This window comes from Chlorocebus sabaeus, chromosome 12, assembly GCF_047675955.1.
Source record: "Chlorocebus sabaeus isolate Y175 chromosome 12, mChlSab1.0.hap1, whole genome shotgun sequence".
Taxonomy (NCBI): Eukaryota; Metazoa; Chordata; class Mammalia; order Primates; family Cercopithecidae; genus Chlorocebus; species Chlorocebus sabaeus.
Genome location: NC_132915.1, coordinates 103,269,831 through 103,292,996, shown reverse-complemented (window position 1 = coordinate 103,292,996; position 23,166 = coordinate 103,269,831). Strand labels below are relative to the sequence as shown.

General features: G+C 57.0%; 1 protein-coding gene across 4 annotated transcripts; it reads left to right on the top strand.

Annotated features, from left to right (window-relative positions):
- Positions 1 to 244: 244 nt before the first annotated feature.
- Positions 245 to 10,113, top strand: AK1 (adenylate kinase 1). 4 transcript variants are annotated; one of them, XM_008006127.3, is made up of 7 exons: positions 245 to 386; positions 3,330 to 3,368; positions 4,920 to 4,955; positions 5,137 to 5,300; positions 6,034 to 6,150; positions 9,439 to 9,630; positions 9,875 to 10,113. In XM_008006127.3, the coding sequence occupies exons 2-7, from the start codon at positions 3,362 to 3,364 to the stop codon at positions 9,941 to 9,943; spliced, it is 585 nt and encodes a 194-aa protein (XP_008004318.1). In that variant the 5' UTR covers positions 245 to 386; positions 3,330 to 3,361; the 3' UTR covers positions 9,944 to 10,113. The 4 variants fall into 4 exon arrangements, with proteins under 4 accessions (XP_008004318.1, XP_008004319.1, XP_072878050.1 ...); XM_008006128.3 differs by lacking the exon at positions 245 to 386 and adding an exon at positions 2,839 to 3,068; XM_073021949.1 differs by lacking the exon at positions 245 to 386 and adding an exon at positions 3,113 to 3,131.
- Positions 10,114 to 23,166: the final 13,053 nt, after the last annotated feature.

Genomic DNA, 23,166 nt, shown 5'->3' with positions numbered 1-23,166 from the left:
CTCGGTTTCTCCAGCTATCATAGGGAAAGCCTGGCCTTGTACCCCGGAGTGTACCTTAGGCACAGTGGGGGTACCGCAATGGAAAACTCCTGGCAAACTGTAAAGTGTAGTTGGCATGTGTGGGCACAGCCACCTGGGGGTGCACGGTGCGGGGCACATGGTGCCGGGCGCGGTGTCGCCGCACACCCGGGCTCGGGTTCGGTACCGCCCCGCTTCCCGGTCCCTGGTCCGCTCTCCCTCCCTCCTTCCCGCCCTCCCTGCCTTCGGGAACGCCGGCTCCCGGCATGCCGCGCGCTGACAGCCTTATAAATAGTCGCCTTTGCCGGCGGCCGCGAGGACGGGCAGGGCACGCACTGGCCCCGGCGCCCACCCGCACCCCTCCCCAGGTCAGTGCGTGCCCGAGAGTGTCTGGGGGGCGCCTCCGCGGGGAGGGGCAGCGGCACTGGGGGAGGGCGGGGGCGTGCTGGTGCGGGGCTCTCTGGGGTCTGTGAGGCTGTGTATCCGTGGTTGTGATTCGTGTGTGTTTGCGTGGCTGTGTTCCCCGGACGCTGGGGATCTGTGCCTCGCTGCCTGTGCCTTTGTGGATCCCTGCGTGTGTGTGTGCGTGTGCGTGTGTGTGTGTGTTGCAGCCCCTTCCAGCCTCCCATATAGTCACCCCTTTGTTCTGGCTGGCACTCCTGGGGCTCCAGCTCACTGCCCTTGGTATGTCCCAGCTGGGGCCCAGAGATGGGGAGCTGTGGCCTGGCTCCCTGCCCCAGAGGACCTGGACAGGGGCAGCCTCTGTGCTTGGTGGGGCTATACTGTCACACCACTTCTAGTGCTGGGTGCATCGCCCCCTGGATGCTCAGAGCTTGTCCTAGCCTCCTGACCAGAGCCCCAGGGCCAGTGCTTGGGGCCTCCCGGCAGCACTGCTCAGTGGCCACCTGGTACTCCTCAACAGCAGCCAGACAGGCCCAGAGAGGGGCGCCAGCTGCCCAAGGTCACACAGCTGAGTGACGGAGCTGGGATTCGAACCCTAGTCAGTTGCTACCCACTGGGAAACGACTAGGTTGGGTCAGAAGCTGGGAGACCTGGGCTTGCTTTGGCCTTGCCTTGTGATTGGGGTTAAGTCACCGTCCCTCTGGGCCTCAGCCCCACAGACCCCTTAGCAGACCATCCAGTCATATTAGGAGTCGCTGAGGCCTCAACCCAGGGGCCTTATAAGGCCTGGGTGCTTAGCCCGTAACCCAACTCCATCCTAGACCCCTGTCCTCTGTGAGGCCTCCTCACGACCCAAGTTATTTTAGATCAAGGAATTGGCAGGTGCCAACAGGGCGGAGGGGCTTAGATTACCAGGAGGGGGCAGGGCAGGGCAGGGTCGAGGCCACTTCTCAGGGCTTCACTGTGGTTGTTCCTGGCCCAGGACACTCCCCCTCCCATGGGCAGCTGCTGAGGGGCACCTGGCAGCTCCTACCCCCACTGAAGCACACTCAGCAGGAAAAGTGGCTGCCACTCCTGCCTGGGGCAGCAGGGACATCAGCAAAGCTGCTTCAGCTCCTACTGGGTGCCAGGCCCAGAGTAGCAGAAACCCAGGGCCGAGATGGACCCTAGCCGGCCCTCGAACCAGTCTATCCTCCTCCCCATGCCTCAGTTTCCTCCCAAGGCAGTGAGGATGAAACGAGGCTCCCCAGCCCTGTGCTCGGCCTGTGCCAGGCCCAGTCAGTGGGACCCTACGCCCACAGCACAGAAGAGGGGTCCAGTACAGCGTGGTTGTGCGGTGCAGGGCAGGTTTCCAGGAGGCACCTGCCAGTGTGGGAGTGGAGGGCAGAGTCCAGGAAGGCTTCCTGAAGGAGGTGGCACCTGAACTGAGTCCCACACAATAGCGAGGTGGGGAAAGGCATCCAGGCATTGGGTACATCTGCCAGTGGCAACTGATAGGGTTGCAGAGGGAGCAGAGGTCAGCTCACCGAGACCTGTCCACTATGTCAAGGCTTTGTCTGGGAGCCGAGAGGGCAACATATGCAAAGTTGTAAGCGGGTGTGTGATGCGGTCTTGATGCCTGCCAGAGAAAATCCTGCAAATGGCCTGGCAGGGTGTGGAGGCTTCGAGACCCACGTGGAGGCGGGGGCAGTGGCCCGGCCTCTTGCTTAGCACAGGACATAGTGGTGAGGAGACAGACGGAGAGAGCCTGGGGAGCGGAGGGTTGGGCAGTGGCTGTGCAGGGCTGTGGAGAGGAGAGGGGAGCCTTCACACTGACTTGGCCTATGGCTTGGCCAAAGGGGCCTGGAACTGGGACTCGGGGAGGGCTGTTCAGAGCCTGGGAAGCCTGTGGGGCTTCTGGGGCCTGTCTGGGGGGCTTGGATGTCTGGGGCTGGGGAGAGAGGCCTGGGCTGCCTGCACAGGGATGGGAGTCCTTAGAGCCTGAAGCCAAGTAGAGAGGGTGGTGTGGGTGCCTGGGGTGGAGGTCCCAGTGTGGGTGGGGTTGCTGGCTGGAGGTCAAGGCTGGAGGGAAGTGTGGCTGTGGTGGTCGTGAGTGGCCTTGGGGAGGGCTGGTGGGGGGGAGTGAAGAAGTGGAGGCCAAAGGTGTCCAGGGGGCGATTCTGAGATGGGGGGGTGAGGTGGGGGAGGTCCTGGGGTTGTGGCAGCACAGGGTGGGGTCGCAGATGTGATTGGGCTCATGGGCAGGCTGAGACCAAGGTGGGGGCAGTAAAGCCTCAAAGGATGGGGGTGCAGGGGCCATGCATGGGGCTGGGTGCTGGACCTGTAGACGTGAAGGGCCTGGGACCGCCTCATTTTGACAGCTGTGTTCATGCGAGTGGCTCCTGTCGATTCCTCCACCTCAGGCCTCTGTGTCCGTTAGAGGATCCCCATCCAAACCTCATTCCAGACACACATAGTTTCTGGCCACCTCTCGCCTCCTGGCAGCTTCCCTCCAGCCCTGGGGAGCGTTGTCAAGGCATCTGAGCAGACGCTGGCCTCGCGCCCTGTTTTCTGAGAGTTTAGAGGGGAGCAGCTCTGCAGTTGTGTGGCCGCTGTTTATGTCCCTTGGTGCCATCCTTACCGTCCCAGCCCCTCCAGTGGGAACCCAGGTAGAGGGGAGGGGGCTACTGCCCTTCTGTGACAGGTGAAGCCAGGGAGGCCGGAGAGGAAAGGTGATTTTTCCAAGGTCACTTTCCCAAGGTGACTTTCTCAGGGAAGGTCCTTGGGCCTTCCCTGCCACCGGCAGCCCCCTCTGCCCTCAGACTGCGTGTCGGGCCTGGCACGCACCGGTTGCCTTGGGTGTGGCTTAGCAGAAGGTGAGTCAGGGTGAGGAGGAAAATCCCTCCCCAGCCTGTGCCCTTGTCTTGCAGAGCGTTGACACGGCTCCCGGGACCTCGGCAGGATGGAAGGTATGAGCCTCCTCTCCTTTTGCCCATTGCCTGGGCCTCAGTGTGCCTGAATGTTAAGGGGTGCACTCTCAGGGAGACAATCTGGGAGGGATTGGAGAAAGTTCTGGGGCTGCCAGAGGGGGCCTGGCTGGAAGCCTCCAGTATCTTCCTCTGGTGCCAGCTCCAATATTAATTTTAGAAGTGATGAGGCCTCCCCAAGGCTCCTGAGGGCCCCAGCACACACCCTCTATGCTGGACTTATAGAGCTGAGACCCTGCCCCGTGGAGAGGCCACAGATACACAAAACAGCAGGTCTAATGAGGACAAGGCAAGTCCCTATACCTCTCGGGGACTCAGTTTCCCTATCATCCAGTGAGGGTGGGCCTTGAGGAAGTCTTGGACCCTCCTGGCTCCTATGGGCTGGGACTTAGAGGGAGACACGGGCGGGCAGAGAGTCCAGAACGGGCCCGCCCGCAGCTGCTGGCAGCACCATCCGTCCAGTCCCTGGCACTGTGCCTTGGCCTGGGCAGCTCTTAAAGACGCTCAGCGGGCCTGTTGCTGCTGCTGCCTGAGCTCCAAACATCAACAGCCACAGGGCTGCGGCCTCCCCACCCCTGGGACAGGAGCCCGCGGGAGGAGCCGTTCTTGACAGCTCCTATAGGCTCCAGCCTTGTGGCTGGGAGGGCCCCTGGGAGCCACCCAGCCCACCTCCTCCCTCCAGCCTCAAGGCCCACCCTCACTGGAAGGGGCAGAGAACCAGAGAGGGACAGGCCTTTCCTAAGTCACACAGCAGGGTGGGATACAGCCTGGTCTTCTATTTCCCTGGGAAGCGGGGAGCCTGAGAGCCCAGGGGAGGAGCCTGGGTTCCGGTTTGGGTTCTGGCATCCCTTGAGCAGGCCCTGCCTCTCTCAAGCTCAGTTTCCCTCTGCCCAGTGGGGCTGTGGCCTTGCTGGGATCTAACAGCAGGCGGGATGAGACAGAGGTTGGAGCCAAGCTCACCACCCTCTCTGGGCAAGAGTTCTACGTGCCCACCACAGCCCTCCACCCCAGCAACCATCTCCATGGCAACATATGTTGTGGTTGCTAAGCCCACGTTGGCACTGCCAGGGGAGGTGGGTGATGGGCCAGCCCAGGGCCTGAGAGGGGAAGGGCAGGGGACACGGGAGACACGGCAGGACGGGACCATGGGCTGCTGCTCCTCGAGTGACCCCCGCAGAGAAGACGATCTGAGGGCCAGAGGTGACCAGCCCCTGGGGTCCAGCCACCCACAGGGAGGCGCCATGAGGGTTGGCGGCCCAGCCCACTGGCTGCGCGGAGAGAACTTAGCCTCTAGGCCTTTGCCGCCGCCTGTCTGGCTGCCTGGGGCGCCCTCCCTTCCCAGACCTCTCCCAGGCTCCGAGCTTACTCACATCCCTGCTCACTCTGGGCTGTGACTTGTCTGCCTCCCTGACAGGAGCGCCAGCGGTGTCTGTCCCTCCGCCTGGGGCCCAGCACAGGCCTGGGACTCCAGAGGTGGCTCTGGCTGTGGGTCCAGCGAGTGACTGAGCCCTGCTCCCCTTTTCTCTCCCACAGAGAAGCTGAAGAAAACCAAGATCATCTTTGTGGTGGGTGAGTTGCGGGCAGGCGGGGGGTGCAGCAAGGGTCTTCTTGCTGGAGGGAGGCGCTGGAGGGAGCCTGGGCCTGGGGCTGCACCCTGGGCTCTGCCCCTCCCTCGCCAGGAGACCCTGGCAGCCCCTGTCCCTCCTGGGACCCTGTGTCTTGGGGTTTGTGAATGGGCGGGCGTTTGCAGGCGGGCCTGGCTCAGGGAAGGGCACCCAGTGTGAGAAGATCGTGAAGAAGTATGGCTACACCCACCTCTCCACCGGGGACCTCCTGCGGGCCGAGGTCAGCTCAGGCTCGGCCAGGGGCAAGAAGCTGTCGGAAATCATGGAGAAGGGACAGCTGGTTCCGCTGGTGAGTGGGCCCTGGTGGGGAGAGGGCAGGGGATGACAGTAGCCCTGACTGGGTGTCCCACCAGCAGCAAAGCCCACGACACACAGGCAAAGCTGATCGTAACCGCCCCCGGCTCCAAACCCTTCTGTGGTTCCCCATTGCCCTGGACAGAAAGTTCCTTCCAGAAGCTCCCAAGACCTTGCAGACTCTGCCCTGCCCCCCACTCTCCCCCTGCCCTCCGTCCTCCAGCCACCCTGGCCTCTGTCCCCTCAAACCAGCCATACTCCTTGCCTGGAATATTCTTTCTTCTTCAGCTTTCAGACTTCCCTAACTCCCCAGATTTGGCCTAAGACCCCCCCAATTTTCTACTCCAGAAGCCCCACTTCTCTTCCCGTACAACCTGTGCCATGCTTGGACATGGAGAAATCATCTGTGGAATGTGTGTGTCTCCTCACCAGCCCCTGAGCTTCCCAGGGCAGGGAAGGTCTGATTGTCCCATGGCCATGTCCTCGGGACCCAGGACAGCACCTGGCTGGAAGGAGGGGCTCAGTGAATACTGTCTAGTGAATGCATCATTCATTCACTCAGTCCAGGTCTCCACAATTCTGAGGAGGCTTCCTGGAGGGGGAGGCTTGTTTGGGACATTTGTGTAGGGGAGAGGGCATTTCAGGTGGCAGGACCAGCTGGAGCAGAGGCCGGGAGAAGGGACGGGAAGGAGAGGCTCATGGCCCCCTCCTCATTTGCTGTGCCCCAGGAAACAGTGTTGGACATGCTCCGGGATGCCATGGTGGCCAAAGTCGATACCTCCAAAGGCTTCCTGATCGATGGCTACCCACGGGAGGTACAGCAAGGAGAAGAGTTTGAGCGACGGGTAAGGCACTGACCCAAGTGGGGATCCTGGTGGGCTGGGCCAGGATAAGATTCCCATCCCCATGGGCGGGCCTGCGGGGACTGCGATACAGGTCAGAGTTCTGAGCAGAGGCTGATTCGTGGAGTGTGGGTGAGGAGGAAAACCAGGAAGACTTCCTGGAAGTGTAGAAGAAAATGTGTAGAAGGGGAAGCGCCAGGCAGGGGAGTTCCCAAACCTGGGCTCAGATTCCAGATCAATGGCTTGAGATCTTGGGCCAGTCATTCTGCCTCCTGAACCTTAGTTTTCCCATCTGCAAAATGCAGGGAATGGGGGGACCAGGTCACAGCTGCCTTAAGGGGCAGTGTGGGGACTGGACAGGATGTGCCCTCCAAGTGTGGGGCTTGGCTCCCCATAAACACACAGAAGGGCAGGGAACAGCATTGGCAGGGCTGGAAAGGCAAGGCCAGTGTGGGGAGAACAGAATACGTGGGCAGGGCGACAAGGGATGTTCCAGCCTGGCTGGAGGCTGCAAATGCCATAGAGGGACCTCGGTCTCCTTCCAGGGGACATAAGGAGCCTGGCTAGAAAGAGCAGGCCTGGAAAATGATAGCCCTGAGCTTCCTAGCACGGGCATCCTGCAGACACACCTTTCCCAGGGCGAGACACCTCACACACACACACGTGGACATTTGCACACACACGTGCACAAAGCCCACAAGTTCATACACACAAGGCCAGGCATGTGCACGCGTGCACACACACGGCAGTGGATACTGCGCTCCTCTACATGCATGACACAGATACAGCACACATATGCAGGGATGCACACGTGCTCGCACACATGGCCCTGTGCACACACATACACCTTTACCTCGGTGTCACAAGGCTGTATGGGAGAAACAGATGGGACTGCAAGGGCCTAGGAGGGAGAGGTCGGCAAGGGCTGCGGGGAGCCTAACCAGCATCCCAGTGGGCTAGGGCAGGATAAGACTCCCATCCCCATGCCCCATTCCCATGCCCCGTCTCCGTGGGGCCCTCTGGGCTTCCGTAGCTTCCAGTCTCATCTGGGGGTAGGAGGCCATATTTTCTGACCTCTGAATGGCTGCATGACCTCAGGAAAGTGTCTACCCCACTCTGCCCCTCACCTTCCCTATCTGAAATGGGGGTTAGCTGGATTCCTTCAGACTTCACCCCGACGCTGTGTCAGGTGCCACAGTTCTGCAGGGTGTCCTGGCCTGGCTCACACGTACCAGCTGTGTGGTATCACCTGTGACCCTCAGGGCCACATCTAGAAAATAGAGTTCATGAAAGTCGGCCGGGCTCGGTGGCTCACGCCTGAAATCCTAGCACTTTGGGGGGCCAAGGAGGGCAGATCACTTGAGGTCAGGAGTTCAACACCAGCCTGGCCAACATGGTGAAACCTCATGTACTAAAAATACAAAAATTAGCTAGGTGTGGTGGCAGGTGTCTGTAATCCCAGCTACTCAGGAAGCTGAGACACGAGAATCGCTTGAACCTGGCTGACGGAGGTTGCAGTGGGCCAACATCACGCCACTGCACTCAAGCCTGAACGACTCCGTCTCAAAAAAAAAAAAAAAAAAAGTCTCCACCCTCCCAGGAGCTGTTGTAGGTGCCGCTGAGGGCGGCAGGCTCAGGCTCAGCCCTGGGCCCAGGCCTGCTGTGGCCTCCAGGGGTCCAGGCAGATGGTCTTCTTGGCTCTGGACACCAGGGGGCGTCAGGGCTTCACCAAAGGAGGGAGAATCAGCCTGGAAGTGTAGCTGGTTCACACCCAGAGCTTTTCTGGAGACTGGCAGTGCCCTGTGTGGGCTCCTCGGGCTAAATGCCCATTGTCCTGACTGGAAGACTGAGGCCCCACAGCCAGAATCTCAAGCCCAGAGGCTGAGCTGGCTCTCCCAGATTTGCCACCTCTGCCGGGGGTGTAGAAAGAGCCTACTGTGCTTGGTTCTGGAGACCCAGATGAACCAGAGATGTGAGCCTGTGCCCTGGAGGAGCTCAGTAGCTGATGGATGATGATGAGGGGCAGGTGGCCTTGAAGTCGAGGTCAGACTGCTGGGTCCAGGCCCGCCCTTGCCCCCATGGGAATCTGTAAGACAGAAGCAGCTGCTGGGTGGTGCAGGGTCACTGGACAGGAGGAGCTGTCCTCCCTGAAGGCAGCTGACGCTGTCACCCCGCATCCTTAACTACGCAGGAGCTAGGGATGAGCGTCAGGATGGGTACCACAGGCGAGGACAAAGGGCTTGCTCCAGGTCACACAGCTGGACGAAGGCAGGGGTGAGCCTGGGTCCAGGTCAGTCTGACGCCGGAGGTCAGGCTGCTTCTCGCCTCTGTCCAGCTGTGTGGCCTTGGGCAAGCCTCTTGGTCACACAGCTGGAAAGAGGCATGAAACAGCCTGACCTGAGAGGCAGTGCCCCAAGGCCTTGACAGGGGCCCAGGGCCAAAGGTTCGCAGAAGGCCTTGGGGGCTGGCCCAGGCAGTTGGAAGCAGGAGGCAGGGCTTGAAGGTCCCAATCCCATTCCTAAAGCTGTGGCAGTCACGGGTGACTCTGGGGTGGCTCTGCCCTCCCAGCCAGGCAGCTGTGGTGGTCGGATTGAGCGAGGCAGGGGCTGCAGAGCCTTATTCCTCTTGCCTTTCTAAGGCGTCCCATGGATGACATGGATGACATGATGTTCCAATGACAGTGAGATTGCTCAGAACCCCCCAGAACTCAGCAGCCGCTCACCCCTTCCCTCATCCCTTGTTCCCTTGTCAAAGGACCCCAAAATTGTGAGACAGGTGCCTCCCTGCCCTCAGGGGCCCTTAGGAGACCTGCTTAAGGAAAGATAAAGGCACTGGAAGAGGCTGTTCCAGGAGGCTGGGAGTACTGGGGGGCAGGGGGTGGCATCAGAAAGACTGACCTGAAGAAGTGAGCTTTGAGCTGAAACCTGACGCTTGGTACTGAGGTGAAGGCGAGTTAGGATCAGGCTTGCGGGAGAGGGCTGCCAGCAGAGGACAGCATGGGCACAGGTCTGGCACAGAAGGAGGTGGATGAGAGCCTAGAACAGAGAGAGTCAGGCTTTCTGAGTCTGGCAAGGAGTGTGGACTTTCTCCTGAGGGCACTGGGGAGCCATGGTAGAGGTTTGAGCAGGGGAGTGGCAGGAAAGATTGGTTTTAGGAAGGTCTTTCAGGCTGCCTTGGGGAAGGGATTGAGGGTCTGAGGGGGTATCTGTTGGGGCCTCATAGATAGGAAGATGGGAGGAGATGACCCTGGGGGCGGGAATGGGGTCCCTGTCACATGGTGCCCGCCTGCAGATTGGACAGCCCACACTGCTGCTGTATGTGGACGCAGGCCCCGAGACCATGACCCAGCGGCTCCTGAAACGTGGAGAGACCAGCGGGCGCGTGGATGACAATGAAGAGACCATCAAAAAGCGGCTGGAGACCTATTACAAGGCCACAGAACCCGTCATCGCCTTCTATGAGAAACGTGGCATTGTGCGCAAGGTGGGCCCCGTGGGCCCAGGGGGAGCTCCGGGAAAAACGGGTTCCTATGTAGTTCAGCCTCAGCTCGCTGTGTGGCCTTAGGCCAGCCCCTCTCTCTGAGCCTTGGTTTCCCCACTGGTTCAATGAGAGGCTGCCGTCAATTAGGTTGGGCTCAGGGAGGCAGGCCTGACCTCTGGGACCTGCCGCGGTGAGGCCCACCCGGCTCCACCTGGTGACTCAGCCCTCACGGCTCATCTCCCCACAGGTCAACGCCGAGGGCTCCGTGGACAGTGTCTTCTCCCAGGTCTGCACCCACCTGGACGCCCTGAAGTAGCAACGCTGGAGCCACTTCCCCAGCTCAGAGCCCCACCCCACCCCTGTCCTGATTCGAGGTCCTCCTGGCCTGAGCACAGCGACTCCACCCTGCCCGGCTGAGCACAGACGGAGGAAGCCACTTATCCTGTTTTCATGGACAGCTGAGCACTAAAGGAATTTCTAAGGACATTTGGTTTTACTGCTTTTCTCTGCTTCCAGTCGGAGTTGATTCATGTACTTGTGCCCACCTGGCCGGGAGTCCCCAGCCCCTCACCCTCCGTTCCTCCTCAGCCTCCCTTTGCCAGCCACCCCTCCTCTAGCTCTGGTGGGAGGCCCAAGGCCCTTCCTCGCACAGGACATTTCTGGCCTGAGGACCTGGCGCTGAGTGGCAGGGCCCCTGCTCTGAGGGGCTCATGTTCAGGCACAGCCGGTGCCAGCCTGGGCTCCTCTGCATCTTGCTCTGTGGCCTTGGCCCTGACCCCCATCGCTCTGAGCATATGTTCCATGCCTGGCCCTTGCCGGGGCCTGGACTGCACAGGCAGCAAGGTCATAGGCTGAGTGGGGCTTCCTGGGCAGTGGGGGCAGCCCACGCCAGCCGGCCCAGTGGGCAGTGCATTGGCTTCCTTGGTGCAAGAGGCTCGGAGGGTCTGAAAAGGGCATCTCAATGGCATGGGTGGGTGGGGAGTCATGTTACTGAAATTGAATGGGGGAGGCCCGACGAGGTGGCTCACGCCTGTAATCCCAGCACTTTGGGCAGCTGAGGCAGGAGGATCACCTGAGGTCAGGAGTTCGAGAGCAGCCTGGCCAACATGGCGAAACCCCTTATCTACTAAAAATAAAAAATTAGCTGGGCATGGTGGCGCATGCCTGTAGTCCCAGCTACTCGTGAGGCTGAGGCAGGAGAATTGCTTGAACCCGAGAGGTGGAGGTTGCAGTGAGCCAAGATTGCACCACTGCACTCCAACCTGGGTGACAGAGCGAGACTCCATCTCAAAAAAAAAAAAAAGAAATTAGGGGAATCATGGTCAGGGTGAGACCTGAAGGACTTCCCCCTGTGTTGCCCTGGACACAGCCCACCCTCTCTGAGCGTTTGCAATTCTAAAACGGACTCAATGTCCCCCTCACCTCCACCTCAAGGTCAAGATGAGAACACACTGAGTGAGGCGTGTATGCTGTCCATTGCCACGGCCATGGACCGACCAGAGCAGCCCGGCCCGAAGCGTGCAGGACCCCAGATGACTTGGGGACACCCCAGAATCCCCTGGGGAGAACCCTTCCTGCGCTCTTTCATTTTTTGACCTCATCACTGAGAAAGGCTCAATTTGGTGCTCATGTGTCCTTAACACCTGATGTGGCCCAAGCTGGGCTCCCTTTAAAGCCAAGATAGCCTCTGTGGGCCACGCCTGCCCGAATGAAATCCGAACAGTTGGGGCTGGTCATGGCAAGTGGGGCTGGTTTTTCATTTCCATTGGTTATTTAAAGTTTCCCTTAAAATAAACGATTTTAAGTTATAAAAGGTGAATCTATTGAAAGAAGAACATGAAAGAAAGAAACAGGAGTTCAGCAGAGGTAGCAGAAGACAGGCATGTAGGGGAAGCCATCCTGTCCCAAGGGGGTTCTGGGTGGCAGGGGCCGTGTGGAGGCCTCTGCTGCTGGTCCTCAGTTTTCTGCATTGGCAGCGTGGGGCACACAGGGCTGCAGCAGGTTCCAGGTCCTGGGTCCTGCATCTGTCAAACCGGGTTCACGCACTCACACTCACACGCACACACACGCACTCACACATACACACTGACCCACACATTTGGACTCCCACTCACACACATGCACACATGTATGCACACTCACATTCACACACATTTACACGCATGTGCACGCAAACCACTCATACACACATCCACACACATTTACACACTCACAGTCACCCACTCGCACTCACACACTGACCCACACATTTGCACTCCCACTCCCACACACAAACACATTCACACACATTTACATGCCTACATTCACACACGTGCACACACAAACTACTCACATTCACACACACATTTGCACACTCAGTCACGCAGTGCACACACACACGTGCACACATAAACCACTCACATTCACTCTTACACGCACACACACTGTCTCAGACATCCATTCTGTCACAGGATGAAGACAAAGTAATAAAGATAAGGAGGCGGTTTGGTGGGTGGGTCCTAGTTCTTTACGATCTACCTAATCTTTATTTTGATCACAGCTTCATTCATCCGGGTGAGTCCCAGTTTGTGAAACCTAAGCTGATTCAAATTGTCAAACGATTCACCACAGAATCACTTTATCCACGTAAACAATACCTACCTATCATCTCTCTCCCTCTCTCATCTGTCTGTCTAGATGCAGATGTCCTCTTTGCTGAAAACTTGGAACCACAAAAAGCTTTAAAGCCCTGGGAACCGCCACACCGTCCTTGCCACCGTAAACCTTCCTTTGGGAATTTCTTTCATGCATGTTTGCTCGTTCTGCAAACATTGCTGCAGCACCTGCCGTGCCAGCAAGACAGAGGCTCAGAGGCCCCTGGCCTGCTGCGATATGGCTCCCAGCACGAGGAGAGGCCTCTGTTCGCAACATCCCATCAGACGCACTCAACCAAGACCAGTTCTGAGCAGCTGAGTGCACCAAGCTCAGAGGAGACCTAGCGGTGGGAGGTTCCTTGAGCCAGAGTTCTGGGGCAGGGCCCTGAAGACACCTGGGAGTTCACCACAAGACAGAGGGCAAGGAAGGGCAGAGGAATAGCTCTGCAGAGCCACAGAGGTGGATAGGACCTGTGGGTGTGGGGAGAGCTGAGACCACAGAGGGGGGCTGTAACGCAGGCTAGCGGGGTCGAGGTAGCAAGAGACAAGGCTACCAGACTCACGAGGCTTCAAATGCCGACACACGCATCAGGCTTTTCTCACAAGGGCAATGAGAGGCTAAGAAAGAGGTGTTTTTTGGTTGGTTGGTTTGTTTTTTGCAACAGAGTCTTACTCTGTCACCCAGGCTGTAGTGCAGTGGTGCAATCTCGGTTCACTGCAACCTCTGCCTCCTGGGTTCGAACAATCCTCCCACCTCAGCCTCCCGAGTAGCTGGGATTATAAGTGTGAACTGCCATGCCCAGCTAAGCAGGGTTTCACCATGTTGGCCAGGCTGGTCTCAAACTCCTGACCTCAGGTGATCTCAGCTCACTGCAACCTCCGCCTCTCGGGCTCAATCGATCCTCCCACCTCAGCCTCCCGAGTAGCTGAGACCACAGGCACACACCACCATGTCCAGCCAATTGTTGTCGTCATAGTTGTATTTGTGGTGGAGACAGGGTTTCACCATGTTGGCCAGCCTGGTTTCCAACTCCTGACCTCAGGTGATCTCCCTGCCTCAGCCTCCCAAAGTGCTGGGATTACAGGCGTGAGCCACCATGCCTGACCTTGCCAAAATATTTTAAGTAAATTACAAATATGAGAAAAATTTACCCCTAAAGTATGACCAAAGGCCAGGCACTCCACTGCACTCCAGCCTGGGCAACAGAGTGAGATGCTATCTCAAAAAATAAATAAATAAAAATAAAATAAATAAAGTATGACCAAGAATAAGAACATTTTCCTAAATAACCACAACTCAGAGTTTCAATAACACTAAATTCACACTCCCGCCACTCTCACACACACTGTCATAATAGCTAACACTCAGCCCGTGTGCAATGTTCCCCAGTGTCTCCAAAATGTGTCTTATAGCTGGTTTGTTGAAACTTGCATGCAATCCAGGACTGCACATCGCATTTGGTTGTGATGTTCATCAGATCTCATTTATTTATTTATTATTTATTTATATTTCTGTTAAGACAGTCTCGCTTTGTTGCCCAGGCTGGAGTGCAGTGGTGTAATTTCGGCTCACTGCAAGCTCCACCTACCAGGCTCAAGTGATTCTTGTACCTCAGCATCCCAAGTAGCTGGGATTACAGACAGGCGCCACCACGCCTGACTAATTTTTGTATTTTCAGTAGAGACGGCGTTTCATCATGTTGTCCAGGCTGCTCTCAGACTCCTGGCCTCAGGTGATCTGCCTGCCTCGGCCTCCCAAAGTGCTGGGATTACAGGCATGAGTCATTGAGCTCAGCCAAGATCTCTTTTAATCTAGGACCACTCTCCCGTCTTGCTGTGAAGGAACCAGTTGTTCTGCAGAGAATTCCTCCTTCTACAACACCTTATGGTGTTATTTAACTTGCTCCTTTATCCTTCAACATTTCTGTGAACTGGAAGTTAATTGTAAAGTCTTCGTAGATTCAGGTTAAACCCTTGGGACAAAAATACATAATAGGTGAGGCTCGTGAAGGGTTTTAAAACCGGACAGGAAGGTCAGATCTGCAGCGCTTCCAGCTCTGGTGCATGCATGAATATCCTGGGGTGGGGGTCTCGTGAAAAAGCTGATTCTGATTCAGCAGGTCCAGGTTGGGTGGTGACTCACAGGCTGCCTGTCTACGGCCGACACCGTGAGCAGCTTCGGGAGATCCTGCTTGGTGGAGGCAGGGCCAGACGGGGTCCTGTGGAGGCAGCTCAGGGAGGAGTGTGGAGGAGGAGAGGACCCTGCAGGGTCAGTGAGTGCTCACCCCCACTGGTGGACTGAGAGTTGGGTGTGGTGTTGGGTTGGATAACGTCAATGCTGTCACACTCTTCTTATCTCTAGGGACACTCCAGGCAGTGGCTTGTCCCAAGGTGCTGGAACATTCTGACAGCCAGTGGGATTAGAGCCTCTATAACCTGGGTGCTCCTGGGCGGGACTCGCTGGGTAGTAGCCTCAGATGCCCCCCACTGCCCCCACAAAGACTGAGCCCCCAGGTCTTGGCCTCGAGGGCCCTGAGGGCTTGGGCCGGAGGCGCTGAAGTGGGAGAGGAAGGAAGTGGGGAGCAGAGGAGGCCAAGGCTGTCGCCTCCCAGCCGCTCTAGGGGCCTCGAGTAAACAGGAAGGCCTGGCGACTCCGCGAGGGGGGGCTTTAGAGGAGTGGGGGCCAGGAGCCCTACTGGACACGTGCAGCCTGTGCGCACAGGGCTCCCTCGCTAGGGAAGTGGCCCCAGAGAGGCTGTGCGGTTGGCCCCAGGTAACACAGCAGCAGGGACAGAGGTCAAGACCTTCTCCCTATGCCCAGGGGTTCTATTGCGTGGGCTCCTGCCTGGGTTGCCATGGGGGGAATACACACTGAAATAACAATAAGCCAGGCTCAGTGGCTCACACCTGTAAACGCAACACTGGGAGTGCTGGGTGAGTCTCTTTCCCTCTTGGGCCTCAGTTTCTCTTTCTATGAGCTCAGAGCCCTTACAACTCAGAGGTTCTAGAATCCTGGCCTGGTAGAATCCTCTGTCTCCTAGGGAGTTTTTATGGGTTCTTTAGCTCTGGGGGTGGGGGGCTTTCATCAGGAAGGCCAATTTCACCTAGGATTTGGAGGCTCTAGCTCCCAGGGCCCCTTCCTTGGGGAAAGAGAGGGTGACTTTAAGGGACTCTGCTCTTCTAGAAAAGGGTAGGGTCTGGCGGGATGTGACCAGACCCTGCTCTTGGGGAGTCATTCCTCCTCTTCAGAGACCCTGTCCCTGGGCTCAGAATGCCCCCAACACCCATACCCTGGGGACTCAAATCATCGCCCATGAGACCTTGAGCCGTGTAGTTCAGTGGCCCAACCCACTCATTGATTCACAGGCTTCTTCAGCACCTACCAGGCCAGGCACTATTCCTAGTGATGGAGATTCAGCAGCAAACAAGGCAGAACCCCAGTCCTCGTAGAACTTCTGTTCTGGAAAGGAAGACAAATCAATCAACAATATATAGTGTGTCAGCCGGGTGTGGTGGCTCACGCCTGTAATTCCAGCACTTTGGGAGGCCGAGGCTGGTGCATCATTTGAGCTCAAGAGTTCGAGACCAGCCTGGTCAACATGGTGAAACCCCGTCTCTACTAAAAATACAAAAATTAGCCAGGTGTGGTGGCGAGCGTCTGTAATCCCCGCTACTCAGGAGGCTGAGGCACGAGAATCTGCTGGGAGGCAGAGGTTGCAGTGAGCCGAGATCACGCCACTGCACTCCAGCCTGGGCAAAAGAGCAAGACTCCGTCTCAAAACAAACAAACAAACAAAAAAATAATATCTAGTGTCAGATGGTGCACAGGGGCCCATTGCTAGTGGGAGGAGAGGGCTGTTTTAAATGTGCTGCTCAGGGAAGACCTTGCTGGCCATGTGACATTTGATCAGGGATGAGGGAGCGAGCCCTGTGGTGACCTAAGGGAAGAGTGTTTCAGGGAGCAGTAACAGCAGGTGCAAAGGCCCTGGGGTGGGCGTGTGCTTGGCACATTTGAGAAAGAGCAAGGAGCTGGAGTGGAGTGGGGTGGAGGTGAGCCGAAGGGGAGGCTGAAGAGGGGACAGGGAGAAAACCTCATTGGCCGGAGGGTCTTCGACTTTGACTCTGAGGGAGACGATGGCCAATGGAGGGTGCTGAGCAGAGCCAGCATGGAATTGGACTCAAGCTCCCTTGATAGCGGGGAAAAGGCTGGGGGCAAGCTGGAAGCAAGGTGGGCTCAGTGCAGGGACTGGGGACTGTGACATTCCAAGAGGGAGGTGGCTGTGGGTGGTGAGAAGCAGCCATATTCCACAGTCCCTGGGAATCTGAGGGAGGGCCTGCCAGATTTGCTGTGACTTGGACAAGGGCATGAGAGAAAGAACCAAGGTCAACCCCAAAGCTTGTGCCGTGGGAGGAGGTCAAGGTCTGAGATGGAAAGACTGAGGCAGGAGCAGTTTGCAGAGAAAGAACAGAGCCCAGTTTTCAATGTGTGGAGTCTGAGATACGAGTTAGACATCCAGGGCCCTGGAGCCAGGGGCAGTTCTGGCTGGAGACATACAGTCGGGAGCCCTTGATATCTAGATGGTATTTAAAGCTGTTGTCTGGACAAGGTTGCCTGGAACAGGCCTTCTCAAACGTTGACGTGCACACAATTCCCATGGGGATCTTGTGAAAATGCAGGTTCGGATCCAGCAGGTCTGGGACAGGACCTAAGAGTTTGCATTTCTTTTTCTTTTTTTTTTTTTTTTTTGAGATGGAGTTTTGCTCTGTTGCCCAGGCTGGAGTGCAGTGGCGTGATCTAGGCTCACTGAGATCAACCTCCGCCTCCTGGGTTCAAGTGATTCTCCTGCCTCAGCCTCATGAGTAGCTGGGATTACAGGCGTGCACCACCACACCTAATTTTTGTATTTTTAGTAGAGACAGGGTTTCACCATGTTGGCCATGTTGGTCTCGAACTCCTGACCTCAGGTGATCCACCTGCCTCGGCCTCCCAAAGTGCTGGATTACAGGTGTGAGTCACTGTGCTCAATCCTTGCATTTCTTTTTATTAAAACTTTTTCGGCCGGGTGCAGTGGCTCACGCCTGTAATCCCAGCACTTTGGGAGGCCGAGACGGGCGGATCACGAGGTCAGGAGATCGAGACCACCCTGGCTAACACGGTGAAACCCCGTCTCTACTAAAAATACAAAAAATTAGCCGGGTGTGGTGGCGGGCGCCTGTAGTCCCAGCTACTTGGGAGGCTGAGGCAGGAGAATGGTGTGAACCCAGGAGGCGGAGCTTGCAGTGAGCCGAGATTGCGCCTCTGCACTCCAGTCTGGGTGACAGAGCGAGACTCCGTCCCCCCTCCCAAAAAAAAAATTTTTTTTTTTCATTTTTATTTTTATTATTTATTTGAGACAGTCTCGCTCTGTCGCCCAGGTTGGAGTACAGTGGTGCAATATCAGTTCACTGCAACCTCCACCTCCTGGATTCAAGAGATTCTCCTGTCTCAGCTTCCCAAGTAGATGGGATTACAGGTGCACACCACCACACCCGGCTAATTTTTGCATTTTTAGTTGAGACAGGGTTTCGCTATGTTGGCCAGTCTGGTCTCAAACTCCTGACCTCATGTGATCCACCCACCTCGGCTTCCCAAAGTGCTGGATTACAGGCGTGAGCCACCGTGCCCAACCCTTGCATTTCTTTTTATTAAATTTTTTTATTTTTTATTTTTATTATTTATTTGAGACGGAGTCTTGTTCTGTCACCCAGGTTGGAGTAGAGAGGTGCAATCTCAGTTCACTGCAACCTCCACCTCCTGGATTCGCGAGATTCTCCTATCTCAGCTTCCCAAGTAGCTGGGATTACAGGTGCCTACCACCACACCTGGCTAATTTTTGCATTTTTAGTTGAGATGGGGTTTCACCATGTTAGCCAGTCTGGTCTCAAACTCCTGACCTCATGTGATCCACCCACCTCGGTCTCCCAAAGTGCTGGGATTACAGGCGTGAGCCACCACACCCGGCCCTTCATTTTTTATTTTTTAGAGACAAGGTCTTGCTCTGTCACCCAGGGCGGAACGCAGTGATCACAGCTCACTACAGCCTTGAACTCCTGGGCTCAAGCAATTCTCCTGCCTCAGCCTCCTGAGTAGCTGGGACTATAGGCTTGAACCACTAAGCCTGGCTCAAATCTGCATTTATAAGAAGCTTCCAGAAGAAACTAAGACTACACTTTGAGTAGCAACAGTCTAGGGCATTATATTTTATGGCCAAGACTGGGCCATGGTCGGTGGGTAATGAAACCAACAGATAAGCTTGTGACGAGTAGTGAAAGAAAATTCAACAGGCTAGGGGTTATGGGAGGGCATCATAGCTGCAAATCTATCTACAGGACCACAGAACGCTTGTTTCCATTATTTGAGTCTGAGTCCCAGGGTCTGTGCCGGGACGTGACGCCAGGGTCACAAAGGTTTGAGAAAACCTGGCTTGGGAGTGAGGGTAAACAGAGAAGGAAGGGGCCAGGGACCAACCCTGGGGGAACAAGGAGGAACCAGGGAGGAGACAGATAAGGTGACCAGGGAGGTGGGAGGAAAGCCAGGACAGAATGTTCTGGAAGCCAAGGGAAAGAGGCCTGGATTTCAATTATCCTCTGCCTCTTCCCAGCCCTGTGGACTTGCAAACCTGAGCCTCAGTTACTTCCATTGTAAAATGCCAACATGACAGCCTCAGCCACTGAAGTGGCTGTCAAGTGGCACTTGGCACAGGGCCAGGCAAGCTCGTGGATAGTGGCGCGATTCCAATTCTTGTCTTGCCCTTTGAACTCCTCCAGACCAGCAGACTGCCCTCCCCTTGTGCAGATGAAGAAACAGAGGCTCAGAAAGTGGAAAGATCTGGCCAGGTGCGGTGGCTCACGCCTATAATCCCAGCACTTTGGGAGGGTAAGGCAGGTGGATCACTTGAGTTCAGGAGTTCAAGACCAGCCTGGGCAACATGGTGAAATCCCATTTCTACTAAAAGTACAAAAATTAGCCGGGTGTGATGGTACATGTTCCCAGCTACTCGGGAGGCTGAGACAGGAAAATCGCTTGAACCCAGGAAGCAGAGGTTGCAGTGAGCCAAGATCATGCCACTGTACTCCAGCCGGGGTGACAGAGCGAGACTCTGTCTCAAACAAACAAACAAACAAAGATCTTGCCTGAGGCCACCTGGCCAGTGTGGGGCAGAGCCTGGGCACCCTGCTCCGTCCTGTGGGTCTGGCCCTGCTGTTATCAACAGCCCCTGGCTCTGGGCCGGTGCTGGAGACGGTCAGCCGCCTGGTGGGTCCCTGGGGGCCGCCTGAAATTCCTTCAGTGGCCAGTGGCCAGGGTGGACGTGCTCCGTCCTTTCCTGCAGTCCTGGCCTTCCTGGCCAGCCAGGAGGAAGAAGGAGCAGAAAGTGTGCATCTGCCCTCTGTGGGGTCCAGGCACAGGGACCTGGCCATCAGCCATGCGTCTCTCGGGCGTGTGGACAGACGGTACCTGAACACATCCGTATCAGCCAGAATCCCGGCAGGAAACAGATGGCACGTTCCAGTAGGATCATTAGAGGAGAGTTTGATGAAGGGTCTGTTTACACAGGTGTGGTTGGGGTGTAGGGAAGCCCCAAGGGAGGGTGCAGAACCCCAGGGCTGGCAGCGGCGTGGGCTGTGACCACCCTCAGCCTCAGCCTGAAGAGGCCAGGGGAGGAGCCGAGTCCACAGCTGGACAGGACTGTGTGGAGGGGGTCCCCAACAGGACCATAGCCTTCAGTGGAGGGAGGCCACCAGTATGCATTGGCCCTGCAGGGAAGGGGCTGGAAGAAGGACCCTCCTCCTCCTGCCTCCTCTGATCTCTGCAGGGGTGGAGTGGGGGTGGGGAAGTGGATGTGTCCCACAGGAGGGAGAGTGCAGCTGGCAGACATGGAAGACAGCTACCCCAAGGCCTGTGCCCAGCTGTGAGGCCATGTGGCCATCAGGCTTCCTGGGGCAGGAGACCCAGTCCAGGACTGGCCTTTTCTCCTGGGAACCAACGACAAGGACCACCTCTCTGGGCCTCCACGACTCCTACCCCTGCCTTGTCTTCTAGGGTCCCTCATGCTTTCAGCAAATCTATTTCAAGAACCAAAAGGCCCTGGGCTCTGTGCTGCAGACACAGCAGTGCAAAGGGTGTCAAAGTCTCTTTCCTCGTGCGGCTTCTAGTCGAGTAGAGAGACACGTGCAAATGGCTGCACACAGGCTTGGGTGTGACGGGGAAGGTCAGGGTGCTGTGGGAGCCAGAGGTGATCTCCGCTTCACCCCTGACCCACGGTGGTCCCAATCTCTTCCTTCCTCCATGAGGTGTCTGGAATCAGGGCCCCAGTTCTTCCTGGAGTCTACCTGGAGTCTCTCCTGCTTTCTAGAGAATCCATTGGGTCTTGTTTACAACGTGGATGGGGATAGACTGTGCAGCATGGAGGGAAGGGGAGGGAGGGAGGTTTGGGAAGAGCCTCCTGCGGGGTCCCTGTCACTGCCCCAGATGCCCCCAACACCCTGAGATACCCACAGCCCCTGCCACATCTGCCCCTCACTCCAAACTCAGCTCAGGGGGTGGTGGCAGGGAAGGAGGTGAGCTTGGAGCCAGGCAGCCCTGGGGTCACCACCCTCCAGCTGGGGTTCCTCCTCTGTAAAGTGGGGGTATAACCGTACCCACCTCCCGGGGTGGCTGTGGGGGTTCAGAGCTGATAAGGTGAACGCCTAGGGCGGGCCCTGGTGCAGAGAGAGTGCTCAGCCCCTAGGGCTGGATTAACTGTCCCTGGAGCACAGATGTTGGTCTGGGGCCTGGGGAAACCTCAGAGCTACCCCGAAACCCCACCGAGCCACCCTTTGCGTCACGGTGCCCATGGCCTCGTCTCCAGAGTTACAGGAAAAAGCAGAGGAGATGCCCCTCTCAGGGTGGCCCCCTGGGAGAGGATGCGCTCCCTTGACCTCACAGCCAGCTTGGCTGCAAACTGGCCAGGCAGCCACAAGACTGGGTGAGCAAAACTATCCCTAATCCCCACCCAAAGAGCCACACCAACCCTCCCAGCCCCTGTGACAGCTCCTGCAGAGACATACGCACAACCTACTCTTGTCACCAGGGCTGGCCAATAAGCACGGAGAGGCCAGGCCTCAGACCCTGGACTGACATCCTCCCTCCGGAGGCACCCAGGGCTCCAGTCTTCTCTTCCCTCCCTGGGCCTCAATTTCTCCACCTGTGACCCAGGACAGGTAGATCCAGGGAGAAGAACCTTCTGGTTCCATCTCACCGTGGGTCCTGCCAGCGCACACAAAGATTTGCTCTCTCAAACCCCAGCTCTGCCAGCGTCCTTCTGCTCAAGAACTCTCCATGACTCCCAGTGGCCCTAAGGACAAAGTCGTGGCATTCGAGGCCCTCCCAATGCAGGGCCAGACTCTGCCTCTCCAGCTTCCTGTCCCCACCACACCCCTGCTGGTCCCACGGTGGTCCGACTGTTTCCTGCTTCTGTGCCTTTGCTTAGTCTGGCACCCCTGCCTGGCATGCCCTCCTCATCCCTTCTTCTCCCCACCCCCAACTCACCCCTTCTTTCAAACGGTAGGCCTAAATGCCAGCCCCTCCAGGTGGCCCAGGCTTCCTTCTCTGAGTTTCCATGGGCCTGGCCCTGGGTGCTACCTCTGAGTAGCACCATGGTGGGCACATAGTAGGTGCGCTAACTGTTTGCAGAATGAACATGGGACAGTTTGGGGACTGTCACCCAGCTCAGGGAGCACTGATGGGGAAGCATCTCCCGTATGTCCCAGGGCTCAGTGCTGTAGTGTCCTCACCCTCAGAAATCTCCTAATGACTTGGCCAGGAAGGCATCGTGCCCCACGTTGCAAGCAGGGGGTGCTGAGAATTGAGGGGCCTTGTCCAAGGTCTCATGGCTTGAGCAAGCAGAGCAGGATTTGAACCCAGGGCCATGTGACTTCAGAAGTGCCATTAAAGTCCCCATCATTTGGAGCTGTCTTTTCTTTTCTTTTCTTTTCTTTTCTTTTCTTTTCTTTTCTTTTCTTTTTTTGAGACCGAGTCTCACTCCATCATCCAGGCAGGAGTGCAGTGGCCTGATCTTGGCTCACTGCAACCTCTGCCTCCTAGGTTCAAGTGATTCTCTAGCCTCAGCCTCCCAAGTAGCTGGGACTACAGGCTCATGTCACCATGCCCGGCTAATTTTTGTATTTTTAGTAGAGATAGGTTTTCACCATGTTGATCAGGCTGGTCTTGAACTCCTGACCTCAAGTGATCCACCTGCCTTGGCCTCTCAAAGTGCTGGGATTATAGGCTTGAGCCATTGCACCTGGCCTGGAGCTGTGTGTTGTCCATGAAGGATTTTCCACCCAGGAAGGGGTCAGACATGAAGTGTGTGGCCCTGGGCAGCTACTCTGAGCCCAGAGACCCCAGCCATAGCCACCTTGCTGTGCCACAGTTTTGCCTCCTGCTAGGCAGCCCCATGTCAATTGCACTTAGTAGGCCCGGTTTGGTGCCTAACAAGACATGAGGTGGTGGAGGTGGGTAGGATCCCAGCGCTACCCTCTTCTTGAACCGGTGATCTCAACACATCGGATCTCTGTTTCCTCATCTGCAAAATGGGATCATTGAGCTCAGGGGGTCACAAATTCCACAGGAACTACTTTAGCCAAGCCCAGCCCCCTGAAGGGCCCGCTCGGTGGGCTGTTAGGGTGATTGTTTTCATCTGTGGGGCTGCCTGATGCGTCCCCACCCGCCAGCCTTGGAGAGGGTGGGATGGGAGGGTGGGGTGCTTGGGGAGACAAGCCTAGAGCCTGGGCCCTCCCACCCCACTGCCTCCCCCCATCCCAGGGCCCCCCACCCAGTGACAAAGCCCGTGGCACTTCCTCTACCCGGTTGGCAGGCGGCCTGGCC